Source organism: Leopardus geoffroyi, chromosome A1 (assembly GCF_018350155.1).
Source record: "Leopardus geoffroyi isolate Oge1 chromosome A1, O.geoffroyi_Oge1_pat1.0, whole genome shotgun sequence".
Classification (NCBI taxonomy): Eukaryota; Metazoa; Chordata; class Mammalia; order Carnivora; family Felidae; genus Leopardus; species Leopardus geoffroyi.
In genome coordinates this window covers 196384419-196406133 of record NC_059326.1, presented here as the reverse complement: position 1 = coordinate 196406133, position 21715 = coordinate 196384419, and the positions used below count along the sequence as shown (strand labels likewise).

At 54.0% G+C, this 21715-nt stretch overlaps 1 protein-coding gene across 8 annotated transcripts in view; it reads left to right on the top strand.

Annotated features, from left to right (window-relative positions):
* Nucleotides 1-6758: 6758 nt before the first annotated feature.
* The window catches only part of TCOF1 (treacle ribosome biogenesis factor 1), a 37454-nt gene continuing 22497 nt past the window's right edge, over nucleotides 6759-21715 (top strand). For 2 of the 8 annotated variants that reach the window (XM_045437140.1, XM_045437138.1), the window contains exons 1-13: nucleotides 6814-6992; nucleotides 9348-9403; nucleotides 12438-12577; nucleotides 14596-14669; nucleotides 15419-15605; nucleotides 16211-16284; nucleotides 17798-18028; nucleotides 19264-19476; nucleotides 19680-19907; nucleotides 20080-20244; nucleotides 20417-20599; nucleotides 20760-21011; nucleotides 21102-21299. In XM_045437140.1, coding sequence (XP_045293096.1) covers nucleotides 6885-6992; nucleotides 9348-9403; nucleotides 12438-12577; nucleotides 14596-14669; nucleotides 15419-15605; nucleotides 16211-16284; nucleotides 17798-18028; nucleotides 19264-19476; nucleotides 19680-19907; nucleotides 20080-20244; nucleotides 20417-20599; nucleotides 20760-21011; nucleotides 21102-21299 — 2109 coding nt within the window. In that variant the 5' untranslated portion in view covers nucleotides 6814-6884. Of the gene's footprint in view, nucleotides 6993-9347; nucleotides 9404-12437; nucleotides 12578-14595; nucleotides 14670-15418; nucleotides 15606-16210; nucleotides 16285-17797; nucleotides 18029-19263; nucleotides 19477-19679; nucleotides 19908-20079; nucleotides 20245-20416; nucleotides 20600-20759; nucleotides 21012-21101; nucleotides 21300-21715 lie in introns of all 8 variants that reach the window. The other 6 variants (XM_045437139.1, XM_045437134.1, XM_045437137.1 and 3 more) reach the window with 6 other exon arrangements.

Sequence of the window (21715 nt, the reverse complement as noted above, 5' to 3'; positions counted from 1 at the left end):
ACAGAGACGCAAACTGAGGCATGAGGAGAGGGGCAGCTTGCCAACGGTCACGCCAGTGGGGTGAACCTCATATTCCCACAGGCGTCTACACTGGAGATAAAGCGTGGACACCAAAGGGCTTGTGGTGGGCCTCAGTTACCCTAGTGACCTTGACCTTTAGGGAGACCTTTCTTTGGTTGTACACTGCCCCCTCCTGGTGGGTCCTTCTGCAATGTGGCTCCTCCTGGACCACGCGGCCAAGCGAGGCCCCCTCCTTGCAAGGCAGAGTTGACTGTGCGGAGGTGACACGCTGAGGCAGTCAGGGAAGGCACCGTTAAAGAGGTGGTGTTTGCACTTGGCTTTGAAGAATGACCAGACAGGGATGAGCCTGAACGCCTATCAGGCAGCTGTGATTTATTCTCCTGGTCAGCGGTTCACCCAGAGGAGGTTTGATAAGCAGGGGAGAGATGCGATGCCGATGCCGAATGCAGTGTGGAGAATGGACAGGGGAGGGGGGAGCGGGGCAGATACAGCTGGAGTCAAGGGACGTGTGGCAGTGGTCCAGGGAAGTGGGGTAGGGCCTGCCTCGGCCTCTACCCCACTGGGACCTCACCAGGTTAATTCCTGCCTCTGGGCCTGTTTCCTTACCCGTGAGAGGAGAAAGCCAAGCTCCATGTCCTCCAAAGACTCTCTTCCAGCTCTGAGAAATAAAACCACGTAAATCAGAAATTATGCCGATGAGGTTGTGAATGGCTCCACCCTTTTGGCAGTTAATCCGGCTTTAGCTATTAAAATAAACCAGAGCATCCCCTCTGGCCTACTTTCATTCCATTCTACAAAAATTAAAGCTCCAGTCTGTAAGGACGTATTTACCAGGGTGTTAGAGCGGTGCTGTCGTATTAGCCAGAAAATGGGAAGTGAATAACCTAGGCCATGCATGCTATCTCCCCCCTCTGTCCGTCAGGAGTCCCCCGACCCTGTAGCCGGTGTCCATCCAAGCCCTGCCCCGCACTCACCAGCTTCACGGCCTGGGCCTTAACTCGCTGAGCCTCACTTTCCTCCTCTGTAAACAGGGCAGGGAACCAGTTACCTGCTCCATAGGGTGCCCTGAGGGCTAAGCCAGGAAGTGCTCCCCACAGCACAGAGCCGGCTCATGGTTCAGGAGCTGCCACTCTTACTCAAAAGGCTGTGGCAGACCCCAGCGTCTGGAGAAATGGCTCTGATATATCACTAAGGGAAAAGCGTGAGTTGCAGCGAGAAAGAGAAGAGTAATGAAAACACGCAAACGGGAAGGGAGGATTAAAACCCTATGCAGGGTGTCTGTCTGTGTTGGTCTGAGGGAAGGGAGGAGGTGAAGGGACTTGACCCCAGGCCCCTGAGGTTACCAGCCCATTAGGGGAGGTTCTGGAGGGGCAGGGCAAGTGGGCTGGGAGTGGATGAGATGGAGGGAAGGACTAACTTGGTCTTTATACATCCCTGAATTGTTTGACTTATGATTTCAGTAATCACTTTTAAACCTTTTGTAAACCGTTAAAATCTCCGATGAGGCTGAAGAAAAAAGAAAGCAAGAAATTGTCATCCAGGGAGAGGGAAGGAGGCTATGGGAAACCTCCCGGCCCAAGTGATTTGGCCCAAGGCTAACCCATTGTTACAGTGAATGAAGGGGCCATCTTTGGGTCCAGGGGGCAAAGGCAGTCTTCCCAGATGGGCTGCTCTCTTGAGAGTTCCAGTGCCAGAAGGGCCTTTGTCTAACCTCTTCAACCAAAACAACTGTTGAAGATCAGAGAGGGCAAGAGACTGGCCCAAGTTCACACAGCAGAGCCTGGCCAAAAAGGCAGTTTCCTGACTCCTGGCTCAGTAGCCACCACCCTATATGATGCTACCTTCCAACTCTGTGCGGGAGCCATCCTGCTGGGAAAAGAAGAATATCATGTCCCACCTGCTTAACTTCTTTCCGCTCCGCTGACAGTCCTTTCTTCTCTCATTTCCTGAGTGCTCTCGCTGTGCCCTGCTTGAGAATTCAAGGTGACTAAGGCATGCTGCTTACCCGAGAGGCACTCATCGTCGAGTGGTCTGGAAGCTTCTGGTTTCTACCACTAACAAAGACATCTTTTTCTAAATGGTAAAAAAAAAAAAAAAAAAAAAAAAATGCTCTGAGGCTAATTTTTTTTTTTTAATGTACTGTTTTGTTTGCTGCTGTCTTAATTGTTGCCATGTTATATTTTATCAGTTTAATGTTTTAATTTTGTGCTTGGGCGCTGAGGCAATTCAGTGAAGGGTATCATTCAGAAAATCAAGAAAATTAAAAAAAAAAAAAAAATTCCACAGAAGAGGAAGCCTCCCAGGAGCTGAGGACAAAGCATAAGTGTCTGAAATGAATTTTATTAGGAACAAAACAAAATCAAACAACCTGTTGCCAGACAGAAGGTATTAGACCATCCTGGTTTGGTTTTGTTTTTAATTTAATATCAGTTCTTCATTTTTCCCAACGTCAGCCCAAGAGTCATCATCCCGTTCCCTTTACATTGCCTTCTAGAAGCTTCCCCATTTCTGCTTCCAGGCCTGTACTCACAGTGTGTGTCCTGCCTGATCTGCCCTCTTTCTTCTTCAGGAGATAGGCTATATGCTCTAACCACCCTTGCGTTTGCCAATATTTGTTGACAGGTGTTGGGATAACACAGCCGGCAAGACAACCCCACATCTGCCTTCAGGGAATTGATATCCTACAAAGGAGTTCTTTCTCAACGGGGGTGATGATACCACAAGGGAGTGAAAATTAGTTCTTGGAGCGGTGAAAAACATCTTTGGTTTTTCCCAAAGATTTGTATGATCATCAGCCTGTTGACTAGCTCAGTCGGTGGCCCATCCAGCCACCCAGTCAGGCACCCGGGCATTGCCATCAGTTTGAGTCGTCAACCATCTCCAGGCTCAGGTTGCTGGTTATCAGCCTCAGGGTCGCCCAATCCACAAAGGCTTCCCCTCTCTCCCTGCAAACTGACTCCGTCTGTCTCCACTGCCCTCCCTGCCCAGAGCCCAGAGGTTGGGCACCTCTCTTGCCAACACTTTAGACCTCTGTGCCCCTTTCCCCCACCCATCTGGCAAAACCCGAGGCCTCCGGATAAACCCCACTAAGTACCTTCCCCCGGCCTGCACCTGGGTGGGAGAGCTACGAAGGGGGATATCACTCAGTGGGATGGGACAGGACACACATAAATTAACGATCGCCAGCCTCAACTGGGTTGTCAACACTGGGGATTTTGTGGGCAAGTTTGCTTCTCAACTCAGAATGCTCATTCTCCTCCTTCCTCCAGACTCTTCACCACCTCTTCCTCGCTCTCAGCAGAAGACCTTGCCTCCCACTTTGCAGAAAAAATAGAAGCTCAAGATGAAATCTCCCTTAACATCCCACTACAAACCTACATCTACATCTGCACCCGTCCTCTCTTTGTTCCTTCTTTTGGTTTTAGAGAAGTCATCCCTCCCCCTCTCTGAGACCAACCCCTCCACCCACGTGCCTGATCCTTCGCACATGCCCGTGAACATCACTCACTGATTTTCTCCCCTATTCCCTACACCCCTAATTAAACTCTCTCCCCTTGATCTGCCTTTAAACAAACCCAGCTCTCTTGCGCCTTAGAACACACCTCCCCCAACACGCACACACTGACCCTGTCACACTGTCTCTCTCGTCCGCTTCACTCAGAAACTTTTCAAAGACCCACAACCTCCCTCATCCCTCCTTCAGTCATCAGACCGCTGCCACCTGACTTTCCCCATCACACACACACAGAAGTGGAACTCCCGAAAGCCATCAACAATCGCCATACCTGTCATTAACCCAACGCTCCTGGCTCTCTCCTCACCCCATCTGACTTAGAGCATTCCCCATGGGCTCGCCCCACTTTCCTGAAGCTCTGTCCTTGCCTTCCTTCCCTACACCCACGGTCCTGGGTTTTCTCCTGTCTGTTCACTCCTTCTCAGTCTTTGCAGACACAACCTCCTTTGTGCAGCCCTAACCTGTGGGTTTGCCTCTGAGCTCCATCCCGGGTCCCCCTTCTCTCCTCTGCCCCTGTTCTGCTCCCTGGGCAATCGGCCCTCATCCACATTCACGATGAGCATCTCTCTACTGACAGTTCCCCGTCTTCACGGGAGTCCAAACCCAGGCTTCCAAGTGCCTACTCAACACCTGGACTCGACGTCTCAAAAGCATTGCAAGCTCCACGTGGCTAAAGTGGAACTTGTGCTTTTCATGTCCCCCTCACCACCCTCCCCTCCTCGCTCTGCCCCCACCCCAGTCCTCTCCCAGCGGTCTCTCTTTCGCAGCGAAAGTAGCTGCCTGCCAGGCTGCACAGAAACCTCAGAGTCCATCCTGACACTCTCTCTCCATTCCAACACAGCTCGATGACAATTTTACTTCCTGATGACTCTGGAATCTTCCACCACACTCCACCTTCACTGCCACCGGCATCGCCCCATTATATTCTCTCTGGATGCCTGCCTGTGCTCCTACCCCTCACTTGGCTTCCAGCATGTACACATACACACCCTACTGCACTCTCCACTGAGAATTCACACAGGTCACATTAAAATGAAAAATCATCCTGTCCTTCTTGGACCTACACTGTCAAGTGGCTTCCTATCATATTTAAGATGAAAAGAAAGATCCTTAATGTGGAACCTGCCTCTGTCCACCTTCCATATTCCCCAATCCCCCTGTTCCTCTACGCCCTGCTACCAAGGGCCGTTCTCGCCTCTTCTCTAAGCTGCACCTTCTGCCTCAGGCCCTTTGCACTGGTTCTTCCCTCTTCCTAGGAGTCTTCCCCTCCCATCCTCACCTATACATAGTTCATATTTCCTCACAAATATCACTTCCTCAGGGAGTCCTTCCTTAACCCCTCCTTCCTGTTAAATGCTCTCACGACAATGGTTAACATACATAGAAGCACAGCACTATTGTTCGGAGCCCTTCTGAGCATTTCTGTTTAGAAGGCAGTTACTCCTCGTGACAACCCTATGATGTAGAAAGTATAATTATCTCTATTTTACAGATGAAGAAGCTGAGGCACAGAGAAGTTATGTAACTTATCCAAGGTTCCCTGGTGAACAAGAAGCAAAGCCAGAATCTGAACCCTAGCCCTGTGACTCCTGCCCTGTGTTTACTGTTCCATAAGAAAACTCTATCCTTTTCCTATCTGCATGTCCTCGCTGTTTGTAACAATGTGTCTGTATGACTGTTTGTTTAGCGTGTCTCCAGCGTGTCTCCCGCTTTAGACTCTAAACTCTGTTGGGGCGAAGATTACTTCAGCCCCCATAGTAGGTGCTCAATAAATATTTTTTGGTAAATGGCTGAATGCAGACTCGTCTCCTCCCCCTTTCTCACTCACTGCATTCAGTCACCTAGCCCTGGCCCTGGTTCTTCCCAGAGCAGCAGTAACCCTAGGAGGTTCAGTTATGTGTTTATGTGCATCCTAAAACTGGAAGGAAAATGTTACGTCTGTACACATTCAAAATTTTCTACAGCAGGGTGCCTGGGTGGCTCAGTCCGTTGAGCGTCAGACTTGATTTCAGCTCAGGTCATGATCCCTGGGTCATGGATCAAGCCCTGCATCGAGCTCTGTGCTGAGTATGGAGTCTGTTTAGGATTCTCTCTCTCTCCTTCTGCCCCTCTGAAAAAAAAAAAAAAAAAGGGAAAAAATATTTTTAATTCTCTACAGCAAAGTCTAGGTGGTTCATGCTGTCTCCAGTTTCTCAATGGGTTCATGAAGTTAAAAAGAACTGATGCAAATATTCCCCAACCTACTTCATCCTCTCCCTGCCAACCTCTCCTCAACAAGTACAACAACCTCACATCTAGTTTTTGCTCTCCACGCATCCATCTCTGCATTTTGATGATAGCAATCTTTTAAAAACACAAACCCAGGTCACCCTCCTACATAAAACCGGAGATTCTCTATCACCCTTGGAACAAAGTGCAGGCTCTGCTGGGCAGGAGAGGGTGCTGTAGGGCCTATTTCTTCCCCCATCCTCCTGTGTCCTTACTCTTCCCGCTTTCCCACAACTACAGCCCACCAGCACAGACTGGGTTCTATGTTTGGGCTTCCCAGCCTATACCGGGTGGTTTCTCCTGTCTGTATACAGGCACTGCCCTCTACCTGGAATGCCAGTCCTGTCTGCTGCAGAATCAGAAATTCCTATTGCATCTTTAAGCCTCAAGCTAGATATCTCTTTGGGGTTAGGTGCCCCTCCTCCCTGCGTCCATAGGCTGTGCCTATCCCTGACAATGCGCTCAAGGCATTGAACCATAGTTGCTTGGTTACCGACTCTCCTCCTTTTGAGCTTTGAGGGCAGCCACCATTTCTTAGTCATCTTTTTATCCCTCCATTCTAGGTGAACACTAGCCTAAGGTATGGTGCTCAAAAACGGTTTATGCAGTGAATGAATAATTATAAGTAGTCATGGGCCCTAAAAAAAATCTGTGAAATGAGTAAGAGTGGATAACTAGAAGTTCGGGACCAGAGAGAGATGCAGATTTAAGATGTTCAGAGATGGGTAAGACCCTATCGCACCCGTCAGAGCTAACATGGAAGACAAATGCCTGCAGTGAACGAGTCTGGACGAGGTAAGGGGGAATCATTCATCTCAAGGCTGGGAGGAGGGTCTAGGTCTCAACACGCCCTCCTCCCGCCAATGGGAGGCCTCGTAACCCTCCAAGCCCCAGCCCCTTTCACCCGCTTGGGGCGGGGCCGGCCACTCCAGGAGATAAGACTACACTTCCCGGCGTGCCTCGCGGCCAGGGCAAACGAGGAGCCGGAAGTGGGCCGCGCGAGGTCTAAGGGCACGAGGGAAGTGGCGGGCGGGGACTCAGGGGGGCGTGCAGGTGAGCCGACTGGCAGGGGTTTGCCGGCATGGCTGAGGCCAGGAAGCGGCGGGAGCTTCTTCCCCTGATCTACCAGCATCTGCTACAGGCGGGCTACGTGCGCGCGGCGCGGGAAGTGAAGGAGCAGAGTGGCCAGGTGAGCGTGCGCGGGCCGTGTGCGAGGGCCGCGTGCTAGATCTGGAGAGGTGCTGCCTGCGCCCCCTCCCGTGGCGGCCTGGCGTGCGCCCAGAGCCGGACTCTGCGGTGGCCCGGGAAGCGACCAGGGGTACCGAAGGAGCCGCAGCCTCTGCACACTTCGGCCCCCTGTCGCTCTGGGCCTCAGTTTCCCGAGCTGTGCAGTGGGCGGGCCGGGATGGGAGATCCGACGCGGAGGGCTTTGTAATTCCCGCGCCCCTTACCTCCACCCCTTCCTGGTAGCGGCGGTTTAAAGTTTCCGAAGTCTCTGGCCACGTGGCTCCGCGGGCCGAGAAGGTTGCTGAGAGCCTGAGGGGTGGATTGCGACCAGCCCCCAGGGGAGGGTGAGGAGGCGAAAGAGGGAACCGAGGCGAAGGGGCTCGTGGCCCCTTAGTTGAGCTGAAGCTCGGGCCCTTATCCCTCCCGTATGGAGTCGGGCAGCTTTGGGATTCGAGCTTGTGGTGGAGTCATTGCACACTTCATTCATTCTTTTCAGCAACTCCTGAACTAGCGCTCAGGGTGCTGATGATAGAGTGTTGAGCACAGTCCCCCGGCCCTACTAGAGTTTACGGCCTAAATCCAGTAGGGGAGGTAGACGTAAAGAATCGCAAAAGTAACTGTACACTTAACACATTAAGTGCCAAGAATGAGAGGCGTAGGGCGATAAGACAGGGATGGCAAGTTAGTTGCCTGGGTCAGGGACACCCAGGACAGCTTTCCTGAGGAAATGGATGTTGATTTGAGACCTGAGAGAAGAGAGGTGGATATTCAGGCAGAGGGGCACATGCCCTGTGGTGGGAGGGAACTCGTTGCATTTGTACTGACCTCTGGAAATTCCATCGTGGCTGAAGGGTGGAGTGCAGGGTGACCGGGGGGCTGGCTGGAGCCCCACGGTAGTCTGGTCTTCATCTGAAGAGCAGTGGTAAGCCACTGGAGAGTTTTAAATTGGTAAGGTGGATATTGACCTGATTAGTCAGCCCTCTGGCTGTGGTGTAGGCTCTGGTCCTGATGCTTGCTCCCAGGATCTGCATAGACTAAAGGGTGATGGGCCCTAAGACATGATCCAAGCTTTTCCCAACCCTCTCTGGACCTTGACTGCCTTGGGCAAGAAACATTACCCGTCTTCACTGGGGCATTTGCCGAGGCAAAAGTATCCTGTCCTCATGGAGCTTACATCACAGCAGGGGCAGACAGATGACAAATCTTTAAAAACAAAAACAAAAAAAACCAAAGATACAGTGTGTCAGGTGATCATATGAGCCATAAAAATAAGGCAGGCAAGGAGGATAAGGAATGTCAGGGTTCAGTTATAAATAGGGTGATCAGGAAGCCCCACTGAGAAGGTGACATTTGGGCAGAGACCTGAAGGAAGTGAGGGAGTGAGCTGTGTGGTTAGCAGGAGAGAGCATTCTAGACAGACAGAATAGCAAGCCCGGATGGGGCCGGTGGCCTGACACATTTGAGGGACAATGAGGAGGCCAGAGTGCCTGGGGCAGAGCAGGGTAAAATAGACTATTGGAGTCTCCCTGTTATCAGCTCATGTGCTGGGCACTGACTAGAATATCTTGTTCAGGCCCGACAGCACCCTGGGTGCTGCTCTTATCCCTGTGTTAGAAAGAAGGAGCCTGAAGTGTGAAGAGGTGAAGAGATGAGCTCAGCCAGTTAACACAGGAGCTCTGCCTGACTCCAGATGTACCCTCTTGGCCACCCTGCCCACGTCCCTGACACTGCTGTCACCTTATGTTGCTTTACTCAACCTCCCTGGGGCGCTTGACACCCTCGGTTCTTGACATTTGCAGAGTGGGCCATCTGGCCTCAGCTCCAAAGGGCTGGATTCCACCCGCTTCCCTCTGCGTCTGTCAAGGGACTAGCGCCGTTTGGTTTAGTCTCTTCCCAGCGGATGAGTGGACTGCGGTCATGCCACCTGGATACCTTGGATGTCTGGGCTGTGGTTCATACTGCCCTGGGACGATTGACCCACCTGACCGTTAAAAGACTTTAGAAAGGTCAGGGGTAGAAAAAGCCCCGTCTTGTGGCCTCTGAGCGTGGTGAGTGTCAGGGAGCTGGATAATGCTAGCCTGGCACATTCCAACTCCAGGTTCTCAAAGGTACCCCTCACTAATGTGTTATCTTAAAAGGTTTTGGCTGGAAGGACTTGCCCTGCTTGTCTCTGGAAGGTTTGAGCGGCACTGACGGGGCCAAGCAGACATATTTCCCTGAGCAAAAAGTCTCCCATGAGGCTGTGGAGAGTTGGGCCCAAAGAGGACCCTTATTGTGCGGGGGGGTTAATTGCTGCTTTCTCTTTACTTCTCTGCAGAAAAGTTTCCTGGCTCAGCCTGTAACCCTTCTGGACATCTATACTCACTGGCAACAGTAAGTCCGACGGGGCCTCAAGAGTGGAGTAGGGACAGCCCAAGCTGTCAGCTTGAAATAAGCTAGGATACTAATCTGGTCTGCAGTCTGCCTCCATAGCCCAGTGTGGACACCAGTGTTGCCCCCAGGAAGCCAGGTCGCACACGGGGGTGCCCGATAGGGAGAAAGGACGTTGGGAGCCGTAATCAGTGCTCTTAAGGACCAGAGCTTCTCGGCCGCTTGTTACTCATCCAGTCAACAAACACGTATTGCGTACCTACCTCCTAAATGCTGGGTCCTGCCCTAAGTATGGAGACACTGTCATGAGTGAGACAGACATGGTTCCTTCTTTCCTGGAGCTGATATTGGAGTCAGGGAGGTAGGCATGCCTCAACGAATGAAAGAAAGAAATGTAAAATTAAAATGATGGTAAAGCTTATGAAGAGGACTTGGTGCCAAAACCAGGTTAGCCTAGCCTCATTTAGGGGTTTAAGGAAGGTTTCCCTGTGGTGACCTTTGATTTGAGAGCTGCGGGGAGCGGGGAGTAAACCAGGGAGTAGTAGGTCTCATGAGGCAGGAGTTCACCTGGCATTGAGAACTGTGGGTGCCGAAGCCTATAGCTGCAGCCACAGGACGGATAAGGCCGGGCAGTTGGTGGGGCCCACCTCACTCCGGATCTGAACGTCTGTGGTGAGGAGCTGTGTCTTTGCCCCAAGAGCAGCGGAAGCCCCGGAAGAGGGGAGTAGAGAGCAGCGAGGTCACTGCAGGACAGCTTGGCTAGTCGGGGTGTGGACACCATCATCCAGGCAAGAGCTTGTGGCGCTTAGACAGGAATAATGGGGTAGACAGTCAGCCGATTCCAGGAATATTAGGGGGTGAGACTGGGAGCTGGGGATGGTCTAGAGGGGCAGTCTCGTTGACTCCCAGGTGCCTGGCTTGTGCACCTGCATGGAAGGTGGGCCTGAGTGTGGAGCTGGAAGCGAATGCAATTGGAGGGAAAGATTTCAAGGACCTGTTGAGTGCGAAATGTCTGAAACATGCAGAAAGGAGGAAGGGGTGATAATCCAAGGGCATATCAACAAAGGAATGGTTTGGGAGGGAGGGAGGGGATAATCATTGTCTCCACAAAGTGGCCTGACCCACAGTCAACCAGGGAAGTGAAGGGCCTACAATCATGTCCCATGGGGAATGATTGGAAAATACTGAATTGTCCAGGGTGGAAAAGAGCAAAGGGGCAGGTGATGTGTCTGCACATCTTTGAGGACAAAGGGAGTGGGGCGTTCTGTGGGGCTCTGAGAGGCTGAAGTAGGACCCATATGTACCGTTTTAGGGAGACAGGTTTCAATTTCCGAATAGAAGCACTTGGTCATCAGAGCTGTCCAGAAATGAGATAGGCTATGGTTCCCTATCATCAGAGGTGTGTAAGGAAAGGCAAGAATGGTGTGGAAGAGATCGCAGCTTCCAATGGAGAGCTAAGGTCTTTGAAAGTCCTGTCAGTTCTCAGTTCTTGGCTTTCCTCTGCTCCTAAGGTAAGGTCAGAGTGTAGGGCCCACCCTGCACTTCCTCTCCATCACCGCCTCCAACTTGCCCAGGTGTCTGGGTATGACAGCACTTCCTTCCTTAGAGAACTGCCTCAGTGAGCCCTTCCTTGTCACTGGCCCCTTCTGTGGGTGAGGGGTACTAACAAGAACGAGGACCTCACACCCACCAGAGGTGGCCTCGCCTGATGGTTCCCAGCAAAGTTCAAACCCAACAACTAGCTGTGTGAGCTTGGGCAGACTTGGCTTCCTTGAGTCTGTATGTTCATCTTTATCTGTAAAATATAATAATAGTAAATCAGGGGGCATCTGGGTGGCTCAGTCAGTCAGGCATCTGACTTTGGATCTCATCTCAGGTCTTGATTCTGAAGTTCAAAGGTCGTGAGTTCAAGCCTGGTGTTGGGTTTTGCGCTGGACTTGAAGCCTATTTAAAAACATAAGTAAATAAAATAAAATAAAATAAAATAAAATGGTAGTAAATCAGGTGCTAAACCTGACCATCAGAGGCATTTGTCCCGTAGGTATTTATTGAGCAGCTACTATGCATCAGAACTGTTCTTGATATATCTGGAAACAACCAGAGAGAAATCCCTGTCCTTGTGAAACATTCTGTTGGGAGGAGGGAGAGCGGCAGAATGAATTGATAAGTGTAATAAATGAAACCTGTTTTTCAGGGGGGATTCCCAACAAGTGGCCTTCCTGGGAACAAGGGACCCACATCCCAAACTGTGGTAGAGCATGTCTATCCCAGCTGGAGAACATGGGACATAGACAGTGATTCCCTTGGGAGGGTGAGGTCACAGGAGCTGGTACTTGAAAGTTCCAGGGACTGAGCCTTCTGGGTGCTTGTCCTGCCGATGCCCAAAACTTACTCTTTGACCCTGAGCAAGTCACTGAGTCGTTCATTTTTTGAGAAGTGTGCTATGTGCTGAAGATACTTAACGAGCTAGCAGAGGTTCCTGCCAGCCCCTCCCCCCGCCCCGGGTTTGACCTTGTAGTGAGGGAGTCAGGCAGGAAGTAAGTAGAATAACAGGAGAGAGAAAAGTGCTCTGAAGAAAATGAAACAGGATGACAGAGTGGAGAATGTCAGGGGGAGGGGAATCATGATCAGGGAGGGGCTTTGAAGAAGCTGTATTGGAGCTGAGGCCTAAGGGACAAGAAGGAGCAGGGCTTCCAGAAAGAGGGCACTATAGGTGCTCTAAGTTCTGGAGGAGGGAGAACCCAGATGATTCTATGAACAGCCCGCAGGTGCTGGCACATACCAGTCAGTGATGGTTAGCTGCTGTGACTATGCAATGTCACCAGCCCTTACTGATTATTTTGGAGACTAATAGTTGTAAAACCAGTGTATGAAATGGGTGAAAAGGCAGAATACAAGTGTATCTACGCTGTTTTCAAACTCTGTGCGAATTTCCTGGCAGGGGTTGGGGGCGGGGGGGGGGGGTGTCTTTCTTGTCAAATCTCCTGGCCTTGCCCTTGTCACCTGGTTGGTACAGCCAGTCACCCTTGTCCTGCAGGACGTCAGAGGTTGGCCAGAAGCGGAAGGCAGAGGAAGATGCAGCGCTGCAGGCTAAGAAGACCCGTGTGTCCGACCCCATTAGCAGCTCAGAGAGCTCAGAAGAGGAGGAGGAGGCAGAGGCCGAGACCGCCAAAGCCAGTACGAGTCCCGCGCCCCGGGGGAGCCTCGGTCATTGGTGTTGGTGGGAGCTCAGCCCAGGGCCCTGCAGCTCTGGGGAACAGGCTTTTGGATATTGGGTTGTTCCAGGGGAGAATCCACCTCCAGGTTCCCCTCCAGTGGGCCCTGGGAAGACCAGGACCTTCTAGAGAGAAGGCTGGAGGCCCCCACATATCTACTGCAGTATTTATTTGAATCCTTTCTCGTGGCAGACGTTGTGTCCGAGGTACTGGGAATCCAGTGGTGAACAAAAACTTAGCTGGGCCCTTACAGCCTAATTTGGGGTACAACAGCTACATAAGCCCCCAGGTGATTCTGACAGGTGGAAAGAAGCCTGCGTTTGTAGAAAACCTGCTGGAAAGATTGCAGAGAGGGCAGTTGGCAGGCACCTTTTCTGCGTCACCTGTGGCTGCTGGGGGAGCGGGTGGCTTTCCTGTTGTTTTGGATGTGTGCGGGTTAGCCCTGGAAGGCTGTCCCGGGCACTCTGGTTTCAGAGCATTGGCAGGGTTGACCCCGTGAGGCCTTCACAGCCCCTTCTCCCCAAGTCCTCCCGACAGTTTGTGTTTTAACCAACAGACTTTTGACTCCACAGAGGAATCATCCTTTTTCTCTGCAAGGTTATTAGCTTTTGCTTACATAGAAGGTGATTTCTTGATTCTTAAATGTATTTTCTGATTGTAAAGGAAATACGGGATTCATTACAGATATGCAAATTACTTGTTAAAAAGGCAGGAAAAAAAATTACCCACATTCTTGCCACCTACGATTTGGCAAATTATTCTTCCATTTATTTTTCCTGAGCATGTTTTTAAAAATATTCAAGATTGTATTAAATACATATCTTATATCTTCATCTTTTAAAATCATAAATGCAAAACAAGTCCACTTTGAACTATATGTAAGCATATGGAAGAAAAATGAGAGGTTTTCTATTCTATCCTGGATGGGTCCCTTTTACCCCCTGAATGCATCCTGGTGGGTAGCTTTAAAACTGTCCTGTGCATCTAGTCATACAGATAGCCGTGCATACGTGCATGTCCACACCAACACACTATGTAAAAGCAAAAATTGTTCAATTTCATACTGACTGATATTTGATCTTAATGGATTTTTATTTCATGAATTTTTTCTACGATAAGGGAATCGTTGCAAGAAACACGCTGAAATGTTTGTGGGCAACATGATATGATGTCTGGCATTTTTTTTTCAGAATAGTACTTGATGGGGAAGGGTACTGGAGAGGCCGGTTGACATCACACAGGCCACAAGCTGGTAATGGCTGGGACTGTGTGGTTCGCTGTACTTCCTCTCTACTTACAGATGTGTCTAAAAAAGAGAGGGAGATGGAGTTAAATGCCAGGAAGAGAGTCAGACCGTGCCATTCATCTCAGCAGTGTCCCATGTCACAGCATACCTTAGAAATCTTACCCTGTCTGACATTTGGGGAGACAAGTTTCCTGCTGGAAGATCACCCAGAATCTGTAGGTCTCAACATCTCACCAGTTCCCGGTCTCATAGTTCAGCTCCTTTTCCCAGTACAAACTGTTGAAATCCCAAGCAGCTTTCTCTGTGGACCAGGGGCTGGCTGCCTGACTGCTGCCGCTGTCCTGCTGAGTGACTCTCGGGGCCGCAGCGTGGTAGCCTGTGGGGATGGCCCACCCTGAAGTCATGTGGTGCCTTCGAGGGGGTCTGCAGCAGCACTGTGAGCCAGCGCTTCCTTTTCTGGGGTCTTCGGTGTCTCGTGCCATCAGAGAGTTGGGGCTCCATGGGGGATGCACACCCGTGGCTTTCGTGGTGCCCCAGTCTCCCGTTCCTGGTGGATGTGGCTCGTGCACCCCAGAGCTCTTTCCCACAAGTCTGGGCTCAGTCTCAGATGCTCAGGCCAGCACCAGGCACAGCCATACCAATTGAATCGTTAGGTGAGCTGAAACCTGTTGGCTGTTCTTAAGTGAGAAAAAAAAGCTCATCTGGTTCATGCAGCGGGTGTCTGTGTCTTGCAGCCCCAAGACTGGCGCCCACCAACTCCTCGGTTCCAGGGGCAGTTGTGCCATCAGGCACGAAAGAAAAAGCCAGGGTGAGTAGGACCACCTCCAAGCTGTCGCCCTTTGGGAGTTACGTGCCCTGTAGGGGGACAGTCCCCTGTGTCAGAGAAGGACAGGGTTGTGAGCAGTTACCCAACCTGGATTCAGTTCTGGGCCTTTATCACCAGCTGTGTGATCCTGGTGACTCCTTTACCTCTCTGGGCCTCAGTTACCTTTTCTGTAAAATGGAGGTGATGCCCCACTGCTTTGGGCCGCTGGGCACATCATGCACCTGTAACAATTTCTTTCCTCCTTCATCCTTGCATTCACCTGTTCAGCCAACGGCCTGTTACTGATCCAGTTACTTTCCAGGGACCGTGGGAGGCAGTGGGGGCACCACAGTGAGTAAGACACCTGTGGGTCTGAAAGCTGGAAAACCATTTTCTAGACTGCAGCTCCTGAGAAGGTAGAATACCGTTGCTGGTAGTCCACAAAGCAGCATCACAGACGTGTAAAGCACACGTCCCTGAGATACCTGGAGCGCCAACTACAGCACGAGGTAGTGAGGACAGCCGCAGCAGGCTGCCAGTTATCGCTTAGCCAGTAAATCCTGGGTCCCTAGAGCTGTAATTTGGTTTTCTCCGTGCCTCTGTGAGGGGAGGTACCGTTCTCAGCCCCATCTTAAAGGTGAAGAAACAGACCAAGGGGGGTAATCTGTCCGAACTCCTACGCCTGGGAAGCGGTCTGTGCTGGTCATTCACCAGGCCACACCCAGCGTGTCTGTCACCCCTGTCCTTTGTAGGCAAAGACCAAGAAGGCCGGCAAGGTGGTGAACTCCACACTGCATCCTGCCGCTGGGAAGGCGGTGGCCCACCTTCTGTCTGGGAGGTCACCTAAGAAGTCAGCAGGGCCTTCAGCGAATACCATCCTGGCCTCAGAAACTGAGGAGGAGGGCAGTGTCCAGGCCCTCAGAACCACGGCCAAGCCTGGTGAGCGTCCCCAACTTGTAGACGCCAAGCCCTCTGAGTTTGGGCTGGGGAGGCAGGCCCGGCACTGCTTTGTCAAGCTCTGGGACGTTCTGGAATTTAGAGGTCTGTCTCCATGGCAGTAAGGTCCCGCGGCACCGCAATAAGGGAGGGTCTGCTGCAGGGACATGTCAGGCTTTGCTAAGAGAGTGTGAGCAGCCCAGGTGATGGTGGAGCATTTTCTGGTTTATTGCTCTCAGCTGGGTACAGGGCCCACTGTGGAGGCTGAGGCTAAACCGAGGCCTGGGTTCGCTCCAGTTTCTCGTGTGAAATAGGCGTTTGCCCTGCCTGCCTCAGTGTGATGATGGAAGGAGATGCCCGGACTAGCAGACGGTGGCTTGTGTGTGGTAGGACCTAGCATGAGCCTTCCCGGGGTCACAGAGGTGTGGGCAACACAAGCGTACGAGTGGCACGTGCCTCAGCTGTGGGGCTTCAAGGTAGGTGGGGCTGGAGGTCCGCACTCGGGAAGCGAGCACAGGCACCTGCGTCTCATTTCCTGGCTTGGTAGAGAGCCGGGGAGGGGAGTCCGGAAGGGCAGGCCCTCAGTCCTGTCCTGCTTCGTCCCCCAGGAATGGCATCGGCCAGCCAGGCTGACAGCTCCAGCGAGGAGACCTCCACCTCGAGCGATGAGACATATGTGGAGGTAATTGCCACCCGTCCTCAGGAGCTGCCTCTGCAAACCTCTAACCCTCCCAGGGGCCTGGCCAGGGCTTCGCACACCAGCGGGGCCAAATCAACCGAGCAAGTGTTTCAGGGTGACCGGGAGCTGGAAAGGCTGAGGCCTGGGGAGCAGAGCCAGATGCTGTCGTCACACCGCGGGTGTGAAAAAGGTCTAGGGTTGTGGGGGAGAGACGCCGTCCAGCCTGTGAGACCAGGGAAGGCTTCCTGGGAGAGGTGGCACTGGAGCAGGGCCTTGACGCACAGGGGATTCTCCAGGAAGGGATGTGGGGGCAGGGTTCAAGCAGGAAGACCTGCATGAGCCCAGGGGCAGGCGGGTGGCCATCCTGCGGTGTGGCACGGGTGAGTTGGGCGAGGCTGCTGAGTGGTTCTGGGTGGATGCCAGGCCTGGGCGCTTGGTCAGAGACGGTCAGGTCTTGGTCTGTGGCCTCATCTCTGCTCTGAACTGTGACCCGGAAGTCCTTCCTTATTTTGCAGCTGGGCCTTGGGAATCTAGTGGCAGCACGAGGTGCATGATTGCTGCTGCTATGGGGACGTGGGAGGTGGGGGGGGGGGTCCCTCAGAAGTCTGTCCGCAGTGCTCATGGTTACTATAAAAGGAGAATGTAGAGAGCCCTGAGGGGCCCTAACAAGAATGTGAATGAGGTGAAAGTGCCTTAATTAAGAGGAGATCAGAGGTAGGCAGGGGCCACATCCCTGGGGTGCCTGGAGTACTTACCTCCTGTCTCACCCAGTAACCTGGAGACCTTCCTCCCATCTACCCAAGGCCTATCCTCTTCCCACGTCCATCCCCACTTTCAGGCGCTGGGTACAGCCATAAGAGCACCCAGGCTCCCGTTCCTACTTGGCCCTGGGAAACCAGCAGCCAAACACACAGCCTTGGGGGGCCAGAGGCCAGCAGAGGGCCCTGGCAGCAGCGAGGAGTTTGCGATTGAGGAGATGGCTGCCCCAGAAACCCAGGGTCAGGTGAAATCTACCTGATGACAGATGTGGAGGTAGGGCACTGCCTGCCTTAGGAACGTCAGAATTTTAGAAGTCTAAGAGCCCGTGGAGGAAAGGAATGTGCCCAGGGTACCTCGGCAAGACTGGCATTCAGATCCTGGCCTCCCAGCCCCTGGGAAGGCCGCCATGATCGGATACCCCTGTAGTTGAAGGGGCAGATAGGGTGGGCCTTCTGGTTGAGAGAGGCTGCCCCTGTGTGCCAGGCAGCAGGGGAGCATAGTGGATGGGAGTTCTGCCCCCAAGGCGACACAGACATGGGTTCTAGTCGTGACTTTGCCCTTAGTATTGGTCTTGAGTGACTTAACCTCCCTGAGCTTCTTGTCCCTCTCTGGAAAATGGGTGTAAAGATAGCATCTGACTCAGAGTTCTTTGAGATTTGGATGATGTTAGGAAAGGGGTTTGTAAACCATGAAGCCTCTCATAGCCCTCAGAGGCAAAGATTATTACTTCGTCTCTAATTGCATCCTCTTGTTCCAGGTGAAATCTTCAGTAAAACCACCCCAGATCAAAACCTCACCAGCCCCTGCCAAGGACTCCCTAGGGAGAGGGGCAGCCCCAACCCCTGGGAAGGCAGGGGATGTGACACCCCAAGTCAGAGGAGGTGCCCTGACCCTAGCCAGCAAGGCCAAGAAGCCAGAAGAGGACTCGGAGAGCAGTGAGGAGTCGTCTGAGAGTGAGGAGGGGGCCCCTTTGGAGCCGCCCCACCAGGTGAGTCCTGGGGGCAGACCACCCCTCGGCGTCCTCAGGTCCCCCGAGGCTGCCGAATGGCTATATAAGGAGCACCTCGTCTCCTCTGCCAGATAAGACCGACCTTGGGGTTTGGGGAGCAGGAGGTGGGGGTATGAAAATGAAGGACAAGGGCAGCTGGGCTTGTCAGTCCCCTATGGAAATTGCCTTCTTGTGTGAACCGCAGCCTGGAAGAGCTACTTCCCACAGGGTGGCCTTGCACCCTCCTCTCTGTCAGCAACTCCCCTTTACCTCAGTTTCCCTGTCTCGAGAATGGGATATGGCCAGCCGGTCCTATTGTGAAGGGACTTAAGTTTTAATTGCCTAGTCCTCTGGCTTCTTCGGCCAAATCATGGCTTCTTAGCTAACAGGAATCTTTACCTTCCATCTTTCGAGACCCACTCCTCTGGGCTGGGTGGCCAAGACTCTGGGTGCATCTGAAGGGAAAGCAGAGGGGCTGGGAAGCTGTTGGAGTCGGAGAGCCAGGAGGAGGAAGCATCAGACAGTGGTGGTAAAAGGCCCCGAAGCTGGCCCGGTGAGGCCCAGGAGTGGAGGTCCCAGCCCAGGGCCGGATGGTAAAGGAGAGATACAATAAGTAAAATAAAGTTCATCTTGCTGGGTGGTAATGAGGAAGGTAAGGGGGCGAGGGGCGGGCTGTAGGAATGGTCATTAAAACAGCGGCTTAGGGAAGGCCTTACAGAGACGTTGCAGGCCTGAAGGAGCAGGGCGGGGGTGTGTGCCACGTGGACATTTGGACAACGGTCGTTCTGCTGGGGAGCACGGCAAGTGCCCGGGCCCTGATGTGGCAGTGGGAGAGAGAATTGTGACCCGGAGTACAGTGGTAGACCACGCCAGCCGTGGAGCCTGTGCTCTCAGGGCTCGCCCGCTGACGGGAGCCCCGCCGAGGGAGCCTCTCTCTGATGCCTGTGTGTGGATGACTCCGGGAGCGGTGCAGGGGTGTCGGGGAGAACTGCCGCGAGGAACTGGTGTGTATCTCGGACCTAGAGGAGGAGGCAGTGGTGGCCAAGTGAGCTGGGCAAGGCTGCGAAGGCCCCGGGAGTGAGAGAGAAGCTGTCGGGCCGGGCCTGAGCCCCAGTCCAGGTGGAGAGTGAGAAGCACAGGGGGCTCTCGTGAGCCCCAGCTAAGGCCTAGGCTTCGTCCTGATGGCACACTGGAGGGTGAGGAGGGCAACAAAACCTCCCTTTCTCTCTTACTAGGCGAAGGCCTCGGAGAAAATTGTCCAGGCCAGGGCTGCCTCGGGCCCCGTTAAGGGGACCCCTGGGAAAGGGGCCACCCCAGCACCCCCTGGGAGGACAGGGCCTGCAGCTGCCCAGGCCAAGTCAGGGAAGCCAGAGGAGGATTCAGAGAGCAGCAGTGAGGAGGAGTCTGACAGCGAGGAGGAGCCGCCAGCTGCCAAGACGCCACTTCAGGTGAGAGTCCATGAAGCCGTGCCCCTCCGCAGGAGGCCTTCTGAGGACCGGTTCCACTCTCTGTCTGCCAGGGCCCTAGACACGCTTGGAGCCCTACCTCTTCTCCCCTGCGGTGTGTGTGGCGTCCTTTGCCCTGTCCAGCCTCTTGTGTCTCCTCATGTCCACCCTTGTGCTCCCTCCCGATTCTGCTTGTCTCCCTCCAGGTGAAACCTTCAGGGAAGACCCCCCAGGTCAAAGCTGCCGCAGCCTCTGCCAAGGAGTCCCCTAGGAAAGGGGCCCCTCCAGTGCCCCCTGGCAAGGCAGGGCCTACAGCTGCCCAGGCTCAGGTGGGGAAGGGGAAGGGGGAAGAAGACCCAGAGAGCAGCACTGAGGAGTCCGACAGCGAGGGGGAAGCGCCAGCAGCCGTGCCCCTAGCCACGAGCCCTGTTCAGGTGAGGCTGCAGGACGCCCCGCAACGGCGCAGTCTGCCCCGTTCTGGAGAGCCTGTCTGTCGGCTTGTCCTCCCCTTCCACACCTTGGGTCCCGTGCCCTGCATTTGCTCTCCTCACCTGGTCTTCCCTCACGGCTAGTCTCCTGCCCTGATCCTGTCTTTTGCTACGCCAGGCAAAGCCCTTGGGGCAAAAATCCCAGGTCAGAGCAGCCTCCGGTCCCATGAAGGGGCCCCCTCAGAAGGCAGGGCCTGCAGCCACCCAAGCAGGGAAGCAGGAGGAGGACTCAGGGAGCAGCAGCGAGGAGGAGTCAGACAGCGAGGGGGAGGCGCCGGCCCAGGTGAGGCTCCTGCCTGTAAGTTTCTTCCTTCCCCCTCAATGTCAGGAGCCATCTCCCCCCCCCCCCCCCCACACCTACACGCTGACTCTGTTTGCCCTCTTGGTTTCTGGTGTCTCTGCACACAGCCATACTTTGTGCTCCCTCCCCTGATCCTGTGTGTCTCTCTCTGCAGGCAAAGTCCTCGGGGAAGATCATCCAGGTCACAGCTCCCTCACGTCCTGCCACTGGGCCCCCTCAGAAGGCAGGGCCTGCAGCCACCCAGGGCAAGGCCGAAAAGTGCAAGGACGAGTCAGAGAGCAGTGAGGAGGAGTCAGACAGTGAAGAGGAGGCGCCTACAGCCGTGGCTCCAGCCCAGGTGGGCCCGGGAGGGGCTGCCCCACGGCCTGACCTGAGCCACTGGCACCCGTCGGCTCCCCGGGGAGCTGTGGGGAGGCATGGTGGTGGGGCTCTGCCCCAGAACAGATGGGGGCTCTGAGCTCAGACTCCTTCTTTAGCTTCTGACTTCTTCCTCTCAGGCAAAACCAGCTATGAAAACACCCCAGACCCAGGCCCCTCCAAAGAAGGGCACCCCTGTTACCCCTGCACCTGCCAAGGTTCCCCCGGTGCGAGTGGGCACGCCGGCCCCTTGGAAGGCAGGAGCCACATCCTCTCCAGCCTGCGCCTCATCCCCAGCTCTGGCCAGGGGCGGCCAAAGGCCCAAGGCCTCTTCAAGCAGCGAGGAGTCGGAGAGTGAGGAGGAGACCACTCCTGCCCCACCAGCAGGACAGGTGAGGCCAAGTTGGTCTGGCAGATTCGGGGCTATGCCTCTCATCGCCCTTTGACCTCCTGAGATACGTGTCTCTTCCTTGTCATTGCAGGCAAAGTCTGCGGGTAAAAGCGTCCCGGTGAAAGCTGCCTCTGCACCCACCAAGGGGTCCTCGGGCCAAGGGGCTGTCCCAGTACCCGCTGGGAAGGCAGGGCCTGCAATGGCCCCGGCTAAAGCTGAGGTTCAGGAAGATTCAGAGAGCAGTGAGGAGGAATCAGACAGTGAGAAGGTGACTGCAGCCCCAGCCCAGGTGAGGCCTGGGAAGAGCCAGCCCATCCCGCCCACACCAGGGCCCGGGGCAAGGGTGAGGAGGGGCTTTTCTGGGCTGGGCTTGCCCCTGGCTATGCAGAAGCCTCGAGGGCAGCCTCAGCTCAGCCTGGTTCCCCACTTTTCACTCGGTCTCCTCCCCTGTCAGAGGTGTAGTCTCCCCCGTGGCCTTCTCAGCTCCCATTGAGACTCCTTATGCCACCCGCAAGCTCTGTGGAGCGCTCCTCTGCCTGGTGCTGCCCTGTCTCCCTCAGGGAGTTCCCAGTCTAGATGGGGGCGTGGATGTGCACACAGGCTAGTCCAGCATAATGTGATAAGGTGGAAAATAGGTCACGTACCTGGGTTACAGCACTGCAGGTGGGTAGCATCTCGGGGTTTCCCCAGAGGGAAGGCCTCCTG